Below are 24,646 nucleotides of genomic sequence, written 5' to 3'. Positions count from 1 at the left end.
AGAGCCTTAAACTAATAAAACATATTGTTACAGTTCATTTTGCATTCAAAATGTATACTAAGTAATAAATACATTTTCTTAAAGTGCTTTTTCATTCACAATATCTAAAAATTAAAACCAAAAATGATAAAGTCTACAATATAAAATTGCACAGTCTAAAATGAAAAAAAAAAATCACATTCCTAAAGTGCCTTTATATGCGAAATATATAATAAAGTAAACAACATTGTAAGGAGCGTAAATAAAAAAATAAACATTTTTAAAGTGCCTTTTGCTTTCAAAATATGTCAACAAAACAGTGTTTAATATGATACATATTGTATTCATGTATGTGTGTATGATGTGTATTATATCTGTACATTCTCTGGTCTTCAGTTATTAATTTCAGACCACCAGCATGTAGGTACTGCCTAATGTGGCCCTTTTGAGTGACAGCTTTTGAGTGATATTGAAATTTTGAAAATCTGTGGCCACAAATGTGATTTGTCTAAGTGCAGAAGTAATTAACTGTCACTTTTCAGCATGATAATGCCCACCCACACACAGCAAGGGTAAATATATAACAAACACTACACTTTAGTTACAGGAAACATTTTAAACATAAAAAACATAAACATAAACATCCTCTGGTCATTACACTTGATTATACTGTGAGTTACTAAATGGCATTTCGGGACAATGCTCACCCACACACAGCAAGGCTTTACTAGGAATGTGAAGGTGAAGAGTCTCCATTCAGTTTTTCCTAATAATCATATAATTTCGTTCTAATACTTTCTGTACAAAAAAGACAATATTATTTAAAATTCTGTTGTTTTGACTCTGATAAAAATCTGTAAGAATGAAGATCAAAGACAAATTAATGTTTTGTAATTATATTAGGATTTAAATTGCAGACATATGAAATTCAAAACGCTGTTTGTGGTTCAAACCTAACAGTGCCCGTTTATGAAAAACACCATCACTAAAGTATGGTGCTGAGAGCATCATGTTTCGAGGATTATTTTTGCTTGGACTGGGCATCATGGGCTAACAGTCTTTTTTTTTTTAAAGATCAAGAGACAAATAATTATTTTTATTGGGCTAAAACTTTATTTAGCTCCTATTTTTTTAACCAACACAATGAATATAACATGTATGTATTTATTTAAAATAAACAGCATTTATTTATTTATTGAAAACATACATATTTTAAATTCCAAGTGTATCCAAAATAATTCTTCATTTGGTTTTGAACATGAAACACACAACATGTGCAAACCGCATCAAAACAGGCAACAAACCATAATTTACACTTCAGTTACAAGAATATTTTTTAAATCACTTTTATTACTTTAAAATATCGTTTAAAAAATCTTTATAACCTCAACCTTCATAAATAACCACTGGTCATTACACTTGCTTCAAAAAGGTCACAAATTTACAGTACAATATGCAATACAGCTCAGTTCACAGCAGCAGAGAAAGATTCTTTCATAAATTTGTTCAGGTCATCGTCTGCTTGGGTGGAATTGGTCTGGGGACTCCGGGTCCTTGTCTGGGTGGCGGAGCAGAGATCACTGCAGGCTGAACTTCAGCGTCATCCCAGCTGTTACATAATGCAAAGAAAAATAAGGAAAGAAAGAGATGAAAAATCAATTTAAGTTTGCTTGAAGGGAATAGGAGAAGAAAGTGGGCTTTTATTCAGCATGTCATTGGTTACCTGTCATACACTCCAGGGGCGGTGGCTGGACGTGGAGGCTGAAACGGCTGCAGAGAGACCACAAAGGACAGTGGAGAGAATCAATTACTGACTTGTTTCTGCTAGAAAGTAATATACTGCCCCAGTGATTGAACAAGAAACCAAATCATGACAACTGGCATTTTACCTTCTGTCTTTTAATCTAGGAATAGGGAGTCTCAGGCACTGGTCAGTGTGTTCAAGCAAGATCATTAAAAGAATATTCCAGAGTAAACTCTACATAGACTCTTAAAGGACCATTATTAATAATTATTATTATTATAACCAGGATTATATTTTATGTAGTAACTTCATCAGGATGTATCATCAGAGACATGCTGACAGCAGTGCTTTAGGCTTTATTATCAGATACACCACTGTAATTTGTGTGGGTTTTAGCCTTTGAACCTGCCCAGTGCCAGTCCCCCAGTCCCATTTCCACACCCCATATTGCCACGTATAGAACACAACAGCATGCAAACAGTATTCTGCAGCGATGAAAATAAGTGAGCTGGCAATCACTAAGGGTGAGCAGGTAATCACTTAGCTTCAGTAAGATTCACTAACCATAGCTGGGTAATTTATTACCACCACTACTGTAGTGGGGACGGGCATTTTAATTCATTTCAACATTCAAGTGCAGCATTGGTCCATGTACAGCTGGGTTGTTAAGGCAGCTACTATTTGAGCTAGCTAGCTAAAGTGATTTGAACTATGCTGGTTAACATTCACATTCTGCAACATGCTGATGTGAACTTATATCAGTCACAATAGACCAGCAGACCAGACACATCTAATAGCTCTTGTAGCTCTAGTAATAGCTCATATCTAATCTCAAGTATTTTATTTACATAAAAAAATTGTACATAAAATTTTACTGCATAAATGGAAGACCAAGGATATATATATGGCAAATAATCAATTCACAGGATGCTGCAAACATAAAACAGACAGCTACAGCAAGCTGGAATCTGGATCTTTACCTGTGGGTTTGTAGGAGGAATCTGGTTTGGTTGCTGAGGAGAAGTGGCTCTTTGTGCTCCGCTGCTTGGCTGCCCAGTCCGCTGAGCATTCGCTGTGTTGGTTGTCCTGTACAGAACGATCGTGTTAATGTGGAAGCATTACCAACTGGTGATATTCTAGTTAAAAACATCTGCTACTTCTAAACCCATGTTTAGTTTTCCACTGACTTGTACTGCAAAATTTTTATTTAAGAAATATTTTTTCTGGCCAGGTATTTTTTTCTTAAATGGCAGGTTTACACTTAGCGACTTAGTGGAGCACTGGAGCTGGCAACCAGTGTCATTTCATCACATTAACACACACCCTATACAGAGTTTTAGCAGTTCATTTTTTAAGAAATGGAGTCTTTTTGCTAGCTACGTAGCCCACTAATGGTTAACCAGCCAGCTAACGTGAGCTATCACGCTGGAATCTGTATACGAGAGAAACTAAGGCTTAAAAGTAGAAACCAGATTTAAATGATGAAGCTCTCTAAAACAGGGGTCACTAATAGGCGGACCGCGGCTCGGGTCTGGACCCAGACGTTGTCCAATGCGGACCCAAACCAAAAAACAACCGAGAAGCATTTAATTTTGACAGTGTTTATTTAAAGTGGCAGAACTTTTCTTGTCTTTATGGTTTACATGTTTTGCGCCGCAGTAAACTCACAGACTAATCATGTGTGGTGTAAGATCACCAAACGCCAATCAGATCTGTGCAGACCGCTTCCCCGGCTAGCAAATTGGGATGTGGTCAGGAAAAAACGCCTTTATAAAGAGACAGAAAGCCCGAGAACTGGTGGAAAAAGAGAACGGGCGGAAACTAAAGCAAGAGAGACAGGGGTGGAATGTACAGAAAATCTGACCAGAGAGGCATTTTATTATTATTATATATATTTATCTTCATAGGTCAAACAACCTTACGGGTCAGATGTTTAATTTCATAAAAATATATATATATATATATATTGCACTGAATCGTAACACAAGTTCAAAATGGTGCAATAAGACGCAATAATATGCAATAAGTATAAACTTCAGGAATTAAGAGGAACCACACATATAATATAATAGTAAGAAAAATTACTTAAATAATCATGATTTAAAGGGAGAAACTCCATAAACAAAAAGAAAAACTCTGAGAGGAACCTCGTCTTAATTTTAAAATAAATGAATTCTAAGAGCATTAGGAACCACTGATGAGAAGAACGAAGAAACTCAATTAAAAACTCCCCCAGAGAATGAGAAAAAAACACTGAAAGAAACTAACTATACAAAGCAAGAAGCCAGTCTTCTGTTGGCTGCACTGTATAGATCCATTAAGACAAAAGAAATAAATCAGGTGTATGTTCATAAAGAAGTTTTAATCTAACCTTTAGATTATGGCCACTAAGTTTTAGTGCCTGTGTTTTACCTGGGTCGCTTGGAGCGGCGGCCCTTCAGGCACCTTCCCAGTAAGTCCCTTCGGAATTTGTAGAGGAAGCCAATAACCAGCACCACCAAGATAGGCAAAACCAACAGGAAGAATATCAAGAGGCCATTCCTCAGGGAGTAGTCTGTGGACGGAATGTAAAAGGACTTTAGACGGGACAGAGCCCTACTGGATTACAGTAAGCATCTGTTATACAGTATATCAAGTAAAAGGTGGTATCTGGTGAAATATTAACTTTGATAATGGTATAGATGCTTATCGATTGAGTGTAATGGTGAGTTAGACTGATGAACGACTACAAATAGAATGTTATACAGGTGGAATATAATATGATCACAAACAAAAAATTATCAATGAATGCATAAAGATGTTATGAGAGGTTTAATTAAGTTATAGGTATTAGGAGTTTTCGAGGTGTACATACCAATTTGAGCAGGTCCACTATCAATGCTGCCTCCTCTTCCTGCTTTATTGCAGTTCGGAGGACCCCAGCCATTGTTGCAGTGGCAGTGACCCTTGTCATTACATACCTGCAGAAAAAACACACTTTTATTACGCGGCCGTAGTGGAACTTGCATAGTGGCATGTTCTCCTCCACCAGTCTTACACACTGCTTTTGGATAACTTTAGCGGCAGTTCAGCTTGGTTGATGGCTGAGATCAATCATCTTCCTCTTGATTATATTCCAGAGGTTTACAATTTGGTAAAATCAAAGAAACTCATTATTTTTAAGTGGTCTTTATTTAATATAAAGAATATGGAGTTTTGCTATTTATTCTCTTTTAAATACATAATCAGCATTTTAACGAAATCAACATTAAGCTTGATCAAAATGTTATCCAGTTTTATATTGTCTGTATATATTTTAGGATTAGACCAGGCTAATAGGTTACTGTTCACTGTTTAAATTCATACCAACTCAGAGAACATGTCTTGAAGCGTATCTCGGCCAAAATAAGATACAGCACACATATCTATTTTTTCCCGCATGGTTACATATGAGTCACTCAAAAGAATTAGCCAGTGATTATAAAGTAAAACTGGATAATATATTGATCATGCTAAAAATGATTTAAGATAAAACACTGATTATTTATCAAATCAAGAATAACACAATATACTATAGGACAAAGCTCCCCTATATTTTTTCAGCAGTTTTAGCCATTATTCTTGTCAGAAATAAGTTAAGGTTCCAGTTTAAACCATCACAAATAAATCAAAAGACTGAAAATTAGACATTCCAGTGAATCATTGCTAAAACTACACACTGTAATACAAACCCCGTTTCCATTGCAGTCAGTCTGAGCTGCACAGTTTTGTGACTGTGTCATTACAGATGCATTCTTGCACTGGAAGTCCACACATACCTGAGGGCCAGAAATGGTAGAATCAACAGCTTTTCTCAATAATGTTGGATTAACTACAAAGGATGTGCAGTACAGTAGTTAAGCCGCTGTATTCATGTTTACTCACTTTTCCAGCAGAACAGACGGTTCCTGTTTTGACATAGGCCGGGTCCCGCACATCCGAGCCCAGGTTAAAGTCGGCATTTCTGCAGGAGATGGTCCCGCCTTCTATGTTCTCTATGCTGATGACCGCTCCGGCCGGTGGGTAGTTGGAGTCAAAGTTTGTGCACTGGATTTTCCCACACATAGAGTTGCTGTTGAGTAAATATAGATAGAAAGAAAGAAAAACAGGAGATACATTTTTAGTCAGATTTTAAAATTAGGACAAGAACCACCCATCATCTTAGTGTGAGATGTTGTGGTTGACAGAAATGAAGTAAAATGAGTTAAATACCTCACAGAATGGTACTTTTTAGAGATTCTGGCCTAAAGCATTTTATTGGTTGTATAAAATAGCTATTTTAGAGTTGCATATATGGTGATAATTGTTTCTATTTACCACCAGTGTAAAATAAAAAACCTGAAACACAATTTCACACCAACCTTTCCAATATTAAAAGTACAGTGTTTCCTTTAGATAAAGTTAGTTGAACTTACGGAACTAAGCACGGAACCAGAGATGAGCCAGAATAGCCACAGTTCCCAAACCGTGTGCCCTGCGTGTTCACGTAGCTGTAGCATTTGTCATCAGCTTTTGTCGCCTCTTTAAAGCAAAAAGACACAGTTTAGAATAGGCTGCTATATAGCACGTACTGAACATGTGCTGGCTTTTGTGAAATCACAAAAAAGAGTTTAAATCCAGAAATGAATTTACATCTTATGTAACAAGGAGATGGTGTTTATGCAAAGTAACCATCATTTGTGCATTAATTTCTAATTTAAGGATTTTAAATCACATATTACTTTATATATCAGTGTGACACAAATAATTACATTTGAATATTTACATAGAAAAAGTACAGAATCCTGAATATTTTCTCCTTAATTTTACTCAAGTTAAAAAAAATTAAACAATTGCACATGGGTGTAGAAGTATCAGATGTTTATATCTAGAATATTACCAGTTGGTAATTTCATATTTCATTTTCATACAGTGTATTGTTTGCCTGTTACTACATTAAGTAATTTCTTTAAAAGTAAACATATAAACCACAGTTTACAGTGTGGTAATGTCTAATTTTTGAACCTCACTGGACTCCTCAAAATGACAGCTTAAAAAAGATCAGAGCAATTTTGCCTTGTCCTGTTTAACTGGAATTTTACTAATTTTGTTAATATTGTAAACACGTTTTAAGGTATAACACCACTTTTGACAGTAATCATTGTGAAATAGTTTAAGTAATGTAACGTGACTCCCCTGGTAACACTTAAAAAAATGTATCAGAGTAAAAGTATTAAACTTTTACTCTGAAAATATAGTGTAGTAAAAGTGAAAGTAGGAGAAAAAATAATACTTCAGTAAAGTACAGATACTTTTTTTCTTACTTAAGTACAGTAGTGAAGTAGTTTTACTTTATTACTATACATTTTTTATAATTGGAGCCTTACTAGATCCGAAGAGCTGTTTGCACTGATAGTCCAGCGTCTGGCAGCGGCCCTCGTAGCAGTAGGCGGAGTTTTCTGCACAAGTGAGGCCGTCCATGAGGTATGAGTCCGGAGGGCAGAAACCAGACCCTCCTGTGCAGAATTCGGGCAGATCACACTCATTCACAGAATCTCTGCAGGGCGTCCCAGATACAGACAGCTGGGGGGTGAGGGGGTAGGGTGGGTGATTAAAGATTTACTAAATGGTCCATAAATCATCAAGTCAATTCATAATATTTATGCTTAAAGAAAAAAGTCATGGTTACAATGATCTATTTGAACTCGTAATGAGCCACTTTAACCACTTCTTCTCAGTGCTTTACATCACTTCAGTGGCAGTGGGCGGGGCTGTGTGTCTGTCCTCACCTGACAGTCTTTGCAGCAGCTACCAGCAGCACAGGTCGAGCCCCTGGTGAGGGTACACGTAGCAGCATCACAGCATTTATTCGTACAGTTCTGCAACACAATACACAACTCAGTAATCTTCCCTCTACACACTGCATTAACCCTTTAACTGCCTCAGTTTCACAGAGAGTATAATGTTCTGGGTCAAAAGTCTCGATTTTTGATGTAAGCTTATTTCAGATATCAGAGTAGCAGTCCAGTAGTTTTAATAGTATGAACCAAAACATAATTTTTCATTGTATAGAGAAGATGATCTATTTTAGAGCATTTTAATACACTTAACAGTTTAGATTAGTTTACAATCTGAAGATAACAATCTATAAAGTATCTGTGGCTAGCAAAATAATACTGCCAATCTAAAGTCAAAAATCTGAAGCTAACGTATTTTAAGATCAAAATCTAGAGCTAATTAAAATATAATTGACAAAATACAACAATCTGGGACTAGAAAACTGAAAATAATATGGTAAAATCAATGATCTGAAGATGATCATTTGGAACAATCATAACAATCAAAAACCCAGAATCTAAAAAAAAACAACTGGGGGTAATATAAAAAAAAATGGATACCACTTCAAAATAAGAATACCTTTATAAAGGATTTATAAATGGTTTACAATTAATTTATTAATTGTAATTTATTTAGTTTATTAATGGTTACTAATTAGGTTATAAATGCCTTAAAAATCATTAATAATCAGTTATAACATATACGTAGAAAGGGCAACAATGACCTGTTTGTCAAATAGTGAATCCACAGCCATACATACTGTTGCCCTTTCTAGGTATGCGTTATAACAGATTATTAATGATTTTTAAGGCTTTTACTACCTTATTAGTAAACAATTAATAAACAAATTGTAAACTATATATAAACCCTTTATAAAGGTAGTCTTATTTTAAAGTGGTACAAAAAAGGTAACAATAAGATAATAATCTGGGGCAAACAACTTAATCTAACAGTCTGAAACAAAACAAGACGTTAAATTGGGAAATAACAATCTGAGGATGATGTTCTGGTGTTGCTATCTTAATCATCAGAATAGCTGATTTTTTCACTTTTTTCAAAAGTAATAAAATTGTGTGGGAGATAAAATGACAGAAATGTGCTGTAAATAGAGATGTCCTGGGGCTCCGAGTGGTCCAGCTGGCTAAACGCTGTCACTATGATCAGGAGATCACCAGTTCGAATCCTGTTCATGTAGCTTGCCATTGGCCACCGGAGCCCTGAGAGAGCACAATTGGCCTAGCTCTCTTCCCACATCACTCCAAAGGGTGATGTCGATCAGCACAAGGCGTCTGTGAGCTGATGTATCAGAACCGAGTCGTTGCGCTTTCCTCCGAATGCGATGTGAAGCTACTTGGCAATGTTGCATCAGCATCAGTTCAAAAAGAGGCATTGGCTGAATTTACATGTGTGAGGAAGCATGTGTTAGTCTTCACCCTCCTGGTGTTGGGGCATCACTAGTCCTAATAAGTGGGTTGGGTAAATGGCTGTGTGAATTAAGGAAAAAATGGTAAAAAATTAGGAAGAAAAAATAGAGACGCCCTATCACTCACCCCTGGAGTTCCGCAGTCGCACTCTTCGCCCTGCTCCTGAACACCGTTTCCACAGCGGGGTATGGTGATGATGTCATCCTGAGAGGGCTGATTCCTCAGACACACACCTCCTCCACGCTGGATCAGCTGTTCAAAATCATCCCCACTGCAGGTACTGAACAGGGTGGATCCACTGAAAATAAGCACACAGTATTATTACAAAAACATTATTTGACCGTACAACACTTCAAATCTCATTACATTTTATTTACAACATTACGTTTTATTTAGTAATTACAGGGATGTCTGTGTTAAATAAGAATAATATTTAAATAAGGATAATATTTATTTACAGAACGTTTATTGCATGTAAACTTCCACTATATTTAAACAAAATTGAAAATATATTTTACACTAAAGATGGATGCATAAACACCTGTTATATTATTATAATAGTTGGTTATTGTTTAACAACTATTATGTTTCAAATCAACATCTGAAAGGTTTAGAACTACAACAGGAAAATGTTGTAGTTCTAATTACAAACCATTACAATACTGTGAAAAAAACATACCTACAACAATTAAATGGGGGGAAAGGTTCAGAAAGAAATTACTGTAAAACTAAACTAAAAATATATATTCTTATTTTATATATATGTACTATATTATTTTATACATTGAACATTAATATTAAAGACATCAAAACTAACACTTTTGTACTGTATATATTAGGTTATGGACAACCTGGCAGAGGAGCCCATGATGCAGCTGCCACCGCTGCACTGGCAGCGTTTGTCGTCGTGGTTCATGCCCAGGTTGTGTCCCATCTCATGAGCTAAGACAGTGGAAAAGTACTGCAGGTTGCTGTTGCTGAACTGTACAGAGATCAGACCACCAGTTAGAGAACAACACATTTGGTACATTCTGGGAACAATCAACAGTTTTTAAGTTTTGAAAATTAACATTTTATTTAGAGAAAAGTAAATCTTTACTTTTGAGTCCCTGATGGCTGCAATCCCTAAATGATTTATAGGATATTTTTGTTCAACTCCTTGAATTAAACCTGAAAGTCTAAACTTTAATTACATCTCATTTGTTTTATTTCAAATCCAGAAATATTTATGGGCCTAAATGTACATTTGCCACTCACAAATATGTAATATTAGATCATTTTCCTCAATAAATAATTAACCAAGTATAATATTTTGAGCCCATTTATTTAACTGGGTTCTCTTTATCTACTTTTAGGACCTGTGTGAAAAGCTGATGATGTTTTACATCAGATTTATGCAAAAAATAAAATAGAAAACTCTAAGACCATTAACTTTAAAGCACCACTGTTTTATGTGTAAAACATTACCCTGTTTGTTCTAGGTAGAGCTTCCCTGCATATTTGCTGTTTGCACCAGTTTTTAGACTTTTTTTCTCAGTATATTCACATTTATCCTAGTTTGTCATTCCTAGCTAGCATTTACCTCACCCACCTCTCTGTAGTTAATTTATTTTTTTCATATCATATTTCTTTTTAAATCTGCCCTTGCACACTTGCATTTCAACCAGTGACTTTGTGAATTCACAGCATCCAAAGCAGTCAGCAGCGCTCGTGCTATTTACATCACACTCCCTGCATTAATAATACAAGACCGGCTCTGTTTACTGACAGAGTGATGCTTATCACACCCTGACTACCATGACACATCATAAGCTGCCAAATAACAAATAATGAATTAGATTAAAAAATGAGGTTTTGCTGACCACACTGATTCCTCCGCCAGTGTTTGCTGAACAGACAGTTCCCACAAAAGCCATGCCCAGGATCCCTCCAGTATACGCTCCTGATTGACCCCTTTAAAAGACAAAATACCATTTCAGGGGCAGTTACACAATGGATAGAGTTTCACAGAGATCATATCAAGATGAGACATGGTGGAATTATACCTCTCTGGCTTTCACTAACCAAACAGTGCATTCTCGGTTTGAAATGGAAACTAATTGTTGCTAATTAGTGCGGTTTCGATACTTCCTACACACACCCACATCCTACACAGTATTGAGATTAAAGCACATAATGTAGACTGTACTGTAGTATAGAATATAATATATATTTAAACTAGTGGATAATGTGTCATTTATGTGTCAAAAATGCCAAATGAGCACTAGATCTCAAATCATTTGTGCTCTGTTTATGATGCAGAAAAATGAACTTAAACCTGCCGTTTATCAGCTTGCTATGCCAGCATTCCATATAACAGCTATATAACAGATATTCACATTTTTACTATGCTATTGATGCATAAAAAAAATCTCATAGGAAAAAATCTTCATACTCACACAATAAGCTGGGCCATGTCATTTCTGATGCGTGGAACCAGTTCTGATTTCCTCCAGTTGACAAACCTTCCAAGAACATCTCCTGCGCTGCCATCCACATTAAATGGGTTCTGGGTTTCAAAAATCTCCAGACCCACCAGTACTATGTGGATGTTCAGCTGCTGGTAATACTACAACAAACACAAGCACAAACCAAGAGATTACACCTGCCGTCCACTTTATTAGAAACCCCGTACCAACCCAGGCCTCTTAGCCTGACTGTATTTCTAATATTTTCTAATAAAGTGGCCAATGAGCGGAAGTACAAGACAGCAGGTGTTTCTAATAATGTGGCCAATGATTAAAAGTACAAGATAATAGGTATTTTTTAATACAGTGGACAATGAGTGGAAGTATATTACAGCAGGTGTTTCTAATAAAGTGGCCAGTGAGTGGAAGCACAAGACAGTAGGTGTTTCTAATAAAGTAGACAGTAAGTGGAAGTACATTACAGCTGGTGTTTCTAATAAAGTGGCCAGTAAGAGGAAGTACATGACAGCAGGTGTTTTTAATACAGTGGCAGGCAAGTGAAAGTACAAGACAGCAAGTATTTCTAATGAAGTGGCCAGTGAGTGGAAGTATATGACAGCAGGTGTTTCTAATAAAGTGGCCAGTGAGTGGAAGTACATGACAGCTGATGTTCCTAATAAAGTGGCCACTGAGTGGAAGTATGTGACAGCAGGTGTTTCTAATAAAATGGCCAGTGAATTGAAGTACAAAACAGCGGGTGTTTCTAATAAAGTGGCCAATGAGTGAAAGTACATGACAGCAGGTATTTCTAATAACATAGCCAGTGAGTGGACCTATATAAAGCAGGTGTTTCTAATAAAGTGGCCAGTGACCAGGAGTGCATGACAGCAGGTGTTTCTAATACAGGGGCCATTTAATGGACATATAGGGCAGTAGTGTGTAGGTATATAAAAAAGTGTTTCTAATAAAGTGGCCAAGGAGTGGAAGCACAAGGTAGGGGAGGTCTAATTTAGTGTCCTCTAAGTAAACTACAAGATAGGTAGGAGTTTCTAATAAATTGGCTAATGAGTGAAAGTATAAGGTAGGAACGTTTCAAGAAAAGTTGCCAGTGAGTGGAAGCACAAGACAGCAGGTGTTTCCAATAAAGTGGCCAGTGAGTTGAAGCACAAGACAGCAGGTGTTTCTAATAAAGTGGTCAGTGAGTGGAAGCACAAGACAGCTGATGTTTCTAATAAAGTGGCCAGTGAGTTGAAGCACAAGACAGCAGGTGTTTCTAATAAAGGGGCCAGTGAGTGGAAGCACAAGACAGCTGGTGTTTCTAATAAAGTGGCCAGTGAGTGGAAGCACAAGACAGCTGGTGTTTCTAATAAAGTGGCCAGTGAGTGGAATTAATCTTGTTCATCAGTAGTGTGTGTGTTTTTCTAATAAAAATGTCCAGTGAGTGTTGGTAAAAGGTAGGTGTTTCTAATAAAGTGGCCAGTCATTGGAAGTAGGGTTGAATCTTACCGTGTCCAGCAGGTTGGCCAGCTGAACCATCTCTTCTCTCACTGCGGTAGTGTTCCCTTTGTTCAGTTTGAACTAAGAAAGCAAACAAGAAAACATGTCATAAATACAGAAGCAGTAAATCTTACTGAGTAAGTGTAGGTTTGATACACACCCTCTGATTGTCCACCACTAGCACCAACTCCACATATCTGGTCAGAGGTAGATTCCGTTTCCTCTGTGAATGATGAGAAACAAGTGAATGGTCAGATGGGTAGGGAAATCACACAGAGATATATAATAAAGATATAAATGAACCATTTCTAACCCGTAAAAATGAGGACATGGACCAGGTAGCTTCACGTGTGCTATCTTCACCGTGAGGTGTCCCACACACAAACGGCTCAGACTGGTTGTCCTTTAGCGGGTAAAGGAGGTGTTCGTTTGTCGTGGAATGCAGTGCAGGCTCGAGAGCATAATTCTCATCACCGATGAATATGACCCCCCTGAAACCCACATACAGAAATGATGTGGAAATTTTATATAATACTTAACATAACATAATTAGTGCCAGGATTGGAGACTGCATAATTAATTGTTTAAGAAGTAAACAATTCTTATCATTTTGTTACATGGAATAGCTAAGTCCAATACAATAAGGCGTACAAGTAGGTCATGAATAAATAAATCAATATTTGGTGGAATAACCATGTTTTTTAATCTCAGTTTTCATGCATCTTGGAATTATCTCTTCCACCAGTCTTACACAATGTTTTTGGATAACTTTATGCCACTTCTGGTACAACAATTTAAGCAGTTCAGCTTGGTTTGATGGCTTGTGATCATCCATCTTTCTCTTGATTATATTCCAGAGGTTTTCAATTTGGTAAAATCAAAGAAACTCATCATTTTTTAGTGGTATCTTACTTGTTTCCAGAGCTGTATAAAAAGAGATATTTGTCCTTTTATATACTAACAACATTCTTACCTTCTTGTTGGAAACTTACTATAAACAGTGTTTTTATTTATTTCCTTGTGCAGTTCAATTTTGTTTGGGGGTGGAATTGTAAATTGTTTGAAAAATAAATTCCATCTGTATATGATACATTAACAGTAAAAATCAAATAGTAAAATGTAAGGAAATGTAGGACATGGTCACTATGTCAACCAGTAACACAACTGATATATTGTTGTACTGCACCATCATAAATCAATACAGTTTATAACCTTATACGAATATTTGTTTAAGAATCATAGACTTCCTTGTTTACACAAGAGTTGTGTTTAGCGGCTGAAGCCATCCTCTTTTTATTATCACCTGATATTTTTTTCATTGAGTGCAATAAATCCAGTTTTCTTTGACCCATTGGCTCAAACACAAACCCAAAGCATGATCCATCCACCCCCATGCTTAACAGTTGTTGAGTGGTTCTTTTCATTTGTTCTTTTTAACCCTTTCTCTCCAAACCTTTTGTGGTGAGGATACAGGAAATGTTTTCTTGATATGACTTCTCCATGAAATATATTTGTGTAGGTGTCACTGCACAGTAGAACAGTGCACCACCACAACCAGATCCTGAGTAATGTTCCTGAAGGAGTTTGGTTTGTATAAGTAGTTTTCTTCACAGATCAGGCTATTGTATTCTCGCCTATTCACAATAACAGATTTTGACCAGAGGCGCCAAAACCTTTGCATGGAACTGTATATAGAGTTAAAAGGAAAATGGTAAAAAACCCCACCTGAGACCATCACATGTGCTTAGAGCAACCAATGAGTCCTTGCGTCCTTCCACCCATCCATTGTAGTGACAGGATGCCTACAAAATGACAAGAGCAATGGACACGTCATATGTCAGTACCTTTGGTATCCTGGAGTGGATTTTTACTTTTTTGGACCTGGACTACCCACCTCTGTGTGTAACTATAGGATTAACATAGGATCTCCGGTGGATTTCGAGTTTTACAGAGACTCTAAGACTACTCTACTCTAGACTGTAAAGTAACATATGACATTGCAAAGACTGATATTAGTGTACAAATGTTTTTTATTTTAAAACGTTTCTAACTGTCTCTCGCTCCTCGCAGTGCTGTTAGCCAATCATAGGCAATGTGTTTGCATGTATGAATATTCATGGGCAAGAGCCGAAATCCTATAGATTCCCCCTGTCTACTCCTCCACCGGACTAAAGCAGCATTATACCGGATCACCAGAGCTTTTTTTTGTTTCCACAAAAACCAGCTAACATGGCATTCATTTATTCTAGAGACCACAACAAGACATTTTAAATTTAAATAAATTTTTTTTATAAAATGAGACCTTTAAAGTCTGTTATCTGGGCCAAATGTCTTTGAGTGCATCACAGAGGCATGTCTAGCCTCTAAGAGACTTTTCGTAACTGGGCAGATGAAAAAAGCACTTTTAGGCCCTTTAATACTCAGTGTCTAATCAGACCACACCTGTAGTCATTTGCATAAGTGTCTGAGGCATAACTGCAGCCAGAGTTATGTTGTTTTTTCGCTCGCCACAGGGCACAGAGCACATGACATTCATTTTTCCTCTTTAAGAAAACTAGATCCTGATATTGATTTATTTATTTCTCATATAGGCATAATATTTTTATGACATAAATGATGTAACTTGTTTTTTACAGTCTCCTTTGCTTCTCACATTGATCACCAAACTAGTTTAGAAGCTTGTTTAGCCAGTTTTTAGCCTAGAGTCCACTGCTGTTAGCATTGTTTTTCCTGTAAAGATGGACCTTTAGCCTCAAGACTCACCCTAAACTATTGGCTGCCCTACATACAAAGCCATGTGCAAGATTTTATTGACGAACTGAACACAGAACAAAGAAAGGGTGTGGCAACATCCTTTTACATTTGCTCACGAATCATCTAACTGGTTTGATCAGGAATAACAGGAATGTTGTCGCACTCGCTCTAAACCTACACTGGTTAAATTCCATTTAAAAGCATACACCAGCTTAAAGTACATACCACACATTTCTGAGGTCCTCCCAGCAGTCATTTACTCAGTGCCGTGTGGGATTATTACAGATATATAATATATAGCTAATACCAATGGATTGCTTGTGAAGCATGTTTATTTTTACTTTTAGAGGGTTTTGTACAGTGAATAATTTGTCTTTTTCTGATCATTTACGACTGTTTCCACACTGTAAAACCCAATAAGTTCACTAAACTCAAACCTTTTGTCGTAACCAATTACCAAAGAAATTTTGAGTTGATTTTTTTGAGCACAGTGAACTGTTTTTTGTTATAAAAATAGTTATATCAATTGTCTTGCATAATAATTTTACATTGAATGTGATAGTCAGGTAAATAAAATTTGTAGATTTGTATTTAGTCGTATCTTTTTGTTTTCTTTTAAATATTTTTTTTAATACTAAAAAAAAGTAGATGAAGAAAGATAATGCTATATATAAGTACACAGTATACAGCATACAGCCATCACAGAGTTACTGCAACTCAGAAAATGATACTTATTCTTACAGCCTATAACATGGAGGCCAAGCAGTTATTCATAGTATATGATTTACCTAAGGTAGCCCTTGAGGGAAAATGGGGGAAACACCCAGTATGTAAATTCACTGGGCCAGAAGCCAATGGAAAAGAAGCTGCCAATGGCAACAGACTAAACTGAGTTATTATAAGTTAATTAAAACCAAGGAAATCTGTTTGAATGTATATGTGGCCACAACTGTTCACTTAACTCAAAATAGTTGAGTAATGTTTGGAAATATCCATTTTTTACATAAAACAGGTTCAGACAAACAGTGTGTTTACAGTGAAGTATATTTTAGAACTAACGCAACCCACCATGCCCAGAAAAGCATATTATGCCTTCCAATATACCAAAACAATATCTAGCAGCAAACCATGCAGCAAGCTCAGATGGACCACAATGGAACCAAACACTCCTGTAAATGAAAAAAAAAAAAATCTTACAGGTTTTTCGGTGTGTCTTCTTGCTGATTTCTTATGGACATCATGAGAGACCACCGCAAAGTCAGGTGATAAAAAGTCTCTGGGAAAACAAGGAATAAATCACATGAATAAGAACTCCGTACAGTGAATGTAATCCCATGATATAATACTGCATATACTAAACAGTTCCTTACTTGTTTTTCGTAAGATGAAGGTAGTGGACGACGTTATCTATCTCAATTGAGTATGTGATGTGATCAGCGTGATCATACTGCGGATAAAAGTACAGAATCTTAATTCATTTTGCTATTTATCATATTTATAAGACTTCAGACTACACAGAAATCATATTTTCCCAATATATTCCCTTTCTACTTTTACTTTGCTTGTTTTGGAGATGCATGTTTTTCATTGGACAGCGATGAAATCCAGTCTAGTTGTAACATTACAGTTCCAATGTTACTCATTACAGACTATTTCTGCAGCTCATTTTGCATATATACACAGGCTAGTGAATTTGAAAATGATGTCCATTGCATAATGCAAATGTCTTCACTGCCCAATCTCCAAAACAGCAACTCTACAGGAGAGAATAAACTCTCCTTAACTTTCAGTGGAAGCCATTGTAAAAAGAGTTTGTTTCAGGTAATGTTGGAGAATTTCTATTAGTCCATTCATCAAAAAAATTGGATACGGTGTAAGGGACAGCTTGAGTGTTCAAATTATGTAGTAAACTAAAAACCGACACAAAAAAACGAACAGTGCCAACAATGGACATTCTCTGACCAATCGGATGGCTTTTTACTTTTTCACAGCAGCAGATTATACCAAAATAAAAAATGAATAAATTTACCTTACAATTATGAAGAAGAAAAACATTTAGTTGTTGGGAAAGAAAAAAACCTTTAAATAATAAAATACACATATGATACAGATAATAATAAGTAATTTTACATACACATCTATGTAATTTAAAAACATGGAAAAATACCATATAAATAATATAGCAATATAGCAATAAAAATAAGAGTTTTAACCGTAATCTCTCATTAATGTCATAATATGTAAAATTAGAACAGAGGCTTGTAATTATCAGAAAATGCCTGTAATTTTACATAATTAGACTGCAGTAAAAGAAAATGGATAAATACTGTAAACATTTTAAGTTATTTTCTGTAAAAAATTGATTTTTTTTAGAGTGCCGGGTATCAGTTAATCTAACATAAAAATAATTCATTATTTTGGTTAATGTCATTCAGCTCAGCCTGCAAAATTCATTCACTATTGAGTTTTTAAAGGGCATCATCATTCATGTAAAGTTTAGTATGACAGCCTTCTATTTAATTGGATAAAAAAGCCAATGGATAATGACAACACTAATAACTAATAACTCAAATACTATTATAACATTAAGCTATTGTTACCTTCACAATTTTAAAACATATTCACCACTACACTAAAATTAGCTACTTTCAGTTTCAGACACAGCTATTGTGCTTTTGAGATGTCACAAAAAGTGACAACACATTTACATACATTTACATACTTTGTTTCCAGCTTTTTATAGCAGTTTAACCACAAAACTCATGTTATATGGGGTTATATGGGGTGGTGCTTTTTAAATAAGGCACAAAACAGTACGGTCAATTAGAACAAATGTCATTTAAAGAGGAACTAAACCTTAAACCATATTTTTTTGTTTTTAAAAGCTGAAATGACTTTCTTTGAAATTGTAAATCATGCCAGTCCTGCTTAATTGTTTTATAAATCTTTCCTAACCTTTAAAACACTTTTGTTGTGGTAATTTCTTACAGGTTCAACTTAGCTATAGACAAGGATTATGTTTTCCAGTTGGCCACCAATGTAAATAGACGTTAATTTCAGGTTGACTGTTTTATCAAGACTTCTGGTGACAAAAATTTGACATCAGGATAATGTCTAATACTGTTACGTGTCTGCAGGGTTTTCTACATCGATATTTACATAATGCAGATCGTCGATTAATAACACCGCCCTCCTGGTGACTTCAATCAGCTCTTTCTCCTGCTCTCGTCCCTAAACCCATACATCACCCAAAGCCCCTCCCAAACAACTCCTCCCATGTTTTGGGCTGAAGGTAGAGTCAGCTAAAATCAGGAGGTTTAGTTACTTTTTGAAATCACGAGTCACAGTTTTAAATGGTCATGTATATGATTCACACACCTCTCTGTTTGTTTGTGTGCCATTTTCGTGCCTCTTCCATCGGCCAGGCACGAGCTGAGGAGTGACAATCTGGTAACTTGACAGCTTCGACGTCTGCTCGTGAAATAAATCTGTAAGTAAAACAACAATATGGATTAGAAAAACAGTACTTTGTTTAAGTTATCAAATGATACTCATTAACTGTACTATTATTTGTACTAATGTTTCCTAAAACCATCATAACTAATTGTCCTAATCTCTCTTTATCTCTTACAAATAAACTCTCTGTTTCCGTTAATGTGCTATTATGACTGATACAGTCGCATGCAAAAGTGTGTAAAAGTGTTAATCAGTAACAGATTAAATGTTTTTTTTCCAAGACATGAAGGTAAAGATGAAACAGTTCTTTAATAGGTGGACCATTATTTTTTATTTCCTTCTTGCAGATTTAAAATAACAAAAAGCAAAAGTTTGGGCACCTTGAGTGGTCAGTATTTAGTAACACCCCTGTGGTGACCTTCACAGCTTATTAAGCTTATTAACTTTTATAACAGCTAAGATGTTTTTAGATCTGTAAGATTATTATGTTTTCTTGCTGCACTGGTTTTGTGAGGTCTATTTAAAGATGTTGGATGATGTTTAGATCAGGAGACCATGAACATTCTGGCAAAACCTCAAGCTTGCACCACTCTTTTTCACTCCTAGTTTTTGGAAGGCCAATCCAATCACCCTGAAGGAGAATGAAGACAAGCACATGCTTTCTCTGATATATGTGATACAGCCAGTACAGCAGGAAAGTGGGGGATTCCCACTTTTCACTATCCATCTATCCACCCCAGAGAGGGCAAGACCAACTGTTCTCTCTCAGACTCCGGCTGCTGATGTCAAGCAGCTGTTTTAAAAAGATCCATTGAATCATTGTCCTGCAGTAGAAGTCACTGTCTTTTCATCTTTTTTTACAGATGGTGTGATGTTTTGTATTCAGAATTAATTCCATTCTTCACTCTACAAGTGAAACATTCCTTAACTTAATCCACTTAGTCCACATGCTGTTTAGATGTGGCTCTGAAACTATCAATCTCTTATTTTTTTAAGCTGACGATACAGAAAAGGGTTTCTTTTGAAAACGCTTCAATGAAGGTGATATTCCTGCAGGTTTTGCTGCAAAGTAGAACAGTGTACCACCAATCTAGTGTCTGATAAATCTCCCTGAAGGTTTTTAGCAGTAAAATAAAGATGTGAGTCCTTAACAATCCATTTTGTTTTGTTACAATGTTGGCTGCTTTATATTTTATGTTATGATGACATGTTATGAAATAGTTTGGTTTTGAATTACCAATGGAACAATGTCTTTTTTTACAGAAAATAGATTAATATAAAATGTGTGTTGTTGTTGATATAGTACTGTATATATTTCAAGTATATCACAGTTACAGAAACTGTATTCAACCTTTTTAGAGCCATGGTATTCAAGTCTTTTACTGCCATGGTTTAACAATTTTTCGTCTTTTAATCAATGGAAATGTTTACAGTAATAGCCTGTTTACATGGGAGAAGACCATAAACTGACCAATTAGAAGCTGAGGAAACTGTCCATTAATGTGATTTTTGAAACTTTAAAACTAACTTGAGAGAAGGATCTAGGTTTGATGTTTTACGGTGAAGCCTGGCCAGATATTTGTAATCGGATCGTTCCTAAATGTTGATGAACAAAATTTCCATAGAATGTATCTTACTCCAGGTTGCATGCACATCATAATCTCTAATACTTCAGACATAATTACAAAATTACTGGCCAAACAAAATAAAAAAAATAAGCGGCATACAAGTTGTTATGTTTCCAGTAGTGTATCTCTTAAATACTGTAGACCAGTTCTTAAACTGTGGTCCTCAAAGCATCCTAAGGTGGTACACTAGATGACTATAGAAAAACATCTGCTTGCATTGAAATATTAAGAACTGAAATCCATAAAGTTTCCACCTGTAATTTTCCTGACATTACATTAGTTAGTGTTTAGTGTTTTACTCGTTAGAACCTGTATATAAGCTACACTTCAGTCCTTTGCTCTTAGCGCTACAGTTTTTATCATTATTAACATCAGTTTTATTGATCCTACAGTAAAACCTTGTGGATCACCACAATATATGATAACCTACATCAATCAGCCAGCCACCAACAGTTCATTACAGTTTGTACATTACAGTTAATAGATAAATAAGGTAAAAAAAAAAAACACTGTAGTTCCCTGTTTGGCTCTCATGTTGTTAATTTTCATCTGTCTAAATCCTTCTGAGAGTCTGAGTACGATAAAATACTGTTTTAACCAGAAACAATAACCAATTAAATAGCTTACCTAATTATACTAACTCACAGACTACAAAAGTGACTACAGACTACAGGTGAAGAACAATTGGCTAAAGATACAATGACATGTATATGTGTTGATTACATGTATAGATCACTGCGTATAAATAACTATGTGTGTGGTAACTACATGTGGTTCTGTAAAATGTCTTGTAGGTGGTACTTGGAGGTTTTAGTTTGGTCATTGGTGGTTCATGGCCTAAAAAGTTTGAGGAATACTGCTGCAGACCTTTCACTGAACAATGATTCCATCAGTCTTTGCAAAATAGTGTATTCTGATGTTATGGTCAAACAGATATTCCTTTCAAAATTTTGTAGCTGAACTCATTGCCAAATGTTTACCTATGAAAAAGCTAACCTATGAGTTGCGTCAGAACTCAAACAAGATTTACCAGTATTTGGTCCTTTGTACAGTTGGACCTACCAACTAAAATTACTTATATATGTTCATCTCTATATGTGGACATCCTATTATGGGTTGTGCCTTGTACAGTACAGGCCAAAAGTTTGGACACACCTTCTCATTCAATGCGTTTTCTTTATTTTCATGACTATTTACATTGTAGATTTTCACTAAAGACATCAAACTATGAATGAACACATGTAGAGTTTTATACTTAACAAAAAATGACCTGGCCTCCACAGTCACCGGAACTGAACCCAACCTTGATTGGGGAGCTGGACCGCAGAGTGAAGGCAAAGGGTCCAACAAGTGCTAAACACCTCTGTGAACTTTTCAAGACTGTTGGAAAACCATTTCAGGTGACCACCATGTTTTCAGTTATTTCACCATTTTTTGTTAAGTACATAAAACTCCACATGTGTTCATTCATAGTTTTGACGCCTTCAGTGAGAGTCTACAATGTAAATAGTCATGAAAATAAAGAAAACGTATTGAAAAAGAGAAGGTGTGTCCAAACTTTTGGCCTGTACTGTATGTGTTTTTATACTTACTACACAAGAGATACAAACTTTATTCTATTGTCTGGACGTGCACAGCTTATATTGATACTACGGTGTTTCTATGTTCTACTGAGAATAAAATATGGGTTAATGAGTTTTGCTAATTATTTTATTCTGTTCTTATTTACGTTCACAATATGTTTTACAAGAGATGTATAGTAATGAAGTGCGAACTACTTCACTACTGTAATTAAGTACTAAGATGCTGTATCTATATCTACTGGTGAACAATTTTTTTCTCCTACTTCTACTTTTACTTCAATAGATATTATGAGATGACTTAAAGTGGCAGTCCTTACTTTTTGTTTCTAAACTGAAAGCAGAGGCATTTCTGAGTGGAGAAGGGATCAAATATTGTTTTTAATGGTACCAGTGTACTGGAAGTTACGTGGGAGTTTTCCTGGTCATGTCACACATCCTTACGTACTTATGTAAAGATAAAGATAAACGTAAAGATGTACAGCCTCTAAAAGAGGATCCGGCTCAGTTTTACTGAATGCGAGCTGCTGGTGGAGCAATGGACACTTTAGAAGAGGAACCTCAGAGCTCAGCAGCTCATTCACTCATAGTAAACCAAACAAAGTAGAAAAGTTTCTGACTGAATGCACCACTCTGAAAGGAATGAAAATGATTCTTCCACATGCTCGGTGCAATTACTTATAATTTTCTTTACACATTATATTTTTAATGTGCTACATCTTTACTCGTAACAATAATAAAAATGTTAGGAATCATTCCAAAGCCACATGAGCACTGCGGTATCAGAGCGGTAGATGCTCTGTACAGTCACTGGGTTTGATAAAGCTCCTTATCATTGCGGGAATCAAGAGATCAAGCTAATCTTATAAAAATACCTCCCTGCCATATTGCCTTTCACTCTGAGAACTTTCCACTGTTTTCTGTAATAACAACAGGACACAGTACTGTACTTTTACTTTCAGTTAGTCAGTACTAAATTTTACAATAAACTACTTGCCATATTAAGTACAAAGAATGTTGAACACTTAAGTAATTCCACTAAAGTCTGGTGCTTAAAGAACACTTCAACTTCCACTTTAGCCACTTTAGTTTTTTGATAGAGCTTGTACTTAAGTCTGAGTCTCTACAACTTTATACATGCCTGTATTTTACATTTGTCACAACGTTTTTTGAAATTGAGATTATAATTTTAAGATATATTTTCAAATCCACCTGATCAATGTTCAGTCTATACAGTCCAAGAATGAAAAAACTAAGCTCCAAAACCAGTCTTTCTCATAATTTCTATTTATGTAAAGTCAATAAAATATTTTCTTTGCACTTTCGCATATTATACAGTCTTCTACAGTTCAGCCAAACCAAACCTACTCATCCCATTCAATCATATACGTTTGGAAGAGTGCCATGATCTTGAAATAAAATCAACAGAGGGCAAAGGGCAAAACAGAATAAGGTCATGTATGGTTTTATATCTACTGTGTATATATAATCATGTCTTAAACTGACAGTGACTAAAATAAAACATTTCAATGTAAGGAGAGGATGAAACATGGTCAGATAAAAACATGCTGTCTGTTTTTGACCCATCAATTCATACAAACATCACGAATGGAGGAAACAAGGACAAAAAATAGGATACAGGAGTCGAATAGGATTCACAAAACTGAGCAAACCAGTCAGCTATTTTTAGCTTTTGCTCATTTGCTCATTTGGTTGTGCACTATCACTAAGAACAACAACATCCCAACACTGAAAATACTGTAATATGAGCCTTGAACAGCCATTTGAAACGGTTTCATTGCTCTCTGGTTTTGAACCCTCCACAACCTGATCTGTTCTTAGGTTTTACTTAAGCCTCTATTTTTCTATTCTTTAAAAAAATTCTTCTAGTCTTAATTCCACCTCCAGACTCAAATTGGACCCTCAGCCAGAGCCCAGACTATCTGTCAGGCCTTACTTACCTTTACTCTCTGCTGTGTAAAATAATCCAACTGTGAGGGACAGAAAGAACAGCCCGGCTCTCCTGCTCCTCTCTCTCTCCATTATGTGAGCATGACACAGGCTTCCAAAGCTGTTTATCCAGACAAACGTGAGCCGTAGGTGTGTATTTGATACCGTGTGTATCAGTCCTGCAGGTGAGCTCAGGTGTGGAGCGCTGTACAAGGGAGCTCAGGTAAAGTGGGAGGGCTGGAACTGGACAGGTGGGATGGGTGTTGTTGGGATGCTGTCAGCTCAGAATACCACACAACACTTATGCCATTATCCAGACCGGTCAGGCAGGACGGGCTGCAAGCTTAACAAA

General features: G+C 36.0%; 1 protein-coding gene across 1 annotated transcript; it reads right to left on the bottom strand.

Moving 5' to 3' along the window:
* Positions 1–1,069: 1,069 nt before the first annotated feature.
* Positions 1,070–24,548, bottom strand: zgc:174164 (ZnMc_adamalysin_II_like and ADAM_CR domain-containing protein). The gene is made up of 22 exons (XM_007260031.4): positions 24,306–24,548; positions 19,059–19,168; positions 17,051–17,127; positions 16,878–16,956; positions 14,652–14,728; positions 13,240–13,417; positions 13,087–13,149; positions 12,936–13,007; positions 11,421–11,590; positions 10,845–10,935; positions 9,834–9,964; positions 9,109–9,280; positions 7,510–7,599; positions 7,108–7,303; positions 6,157–6,262; positions 5,627–5,813; positions 5,434–5,520; positions 4,578–4,683; positions 4,136–4,277; positions 2,704–2,809; positions 1,703–1,749; positions 1,070–1,588 (listed from the first exon to the last, which is right to left on the bottom strand). The coding sequence occupies exons 1-22, from the start codon at positions 24,385–24,387 to the stop codon at positions 1,486–1,488; spliced, it is 2,472 nt and encodes an 823-aa protein (XP_007260093.2). The 5' UTR covers positions 24,388–24,548; the 3' UTR covers positions 1,070–1,485.
* Positions 24,549–24,646: the final 98 nt, after the last annotated feature.

This window comes from Astyanax mexicanus, chromosome 15 (genome assembly GCF_023375975.1).
Source record: "Astyanax mexicanus isolate ESR-SI-001 chromosome 15, AstMex3_surface, whole genome shotgun sequence".
Taxonomy (NCBI): domain Eukaryota; kingdom Metazoa; phylum Chordata; class Actinopteri; order Characiformes; family Acestrorhamphidae; genus Astyanax; species Astyanax mexicanus.
This window is presented reverse-complemented; position numbering and strand designations above follow the sequence as displayed.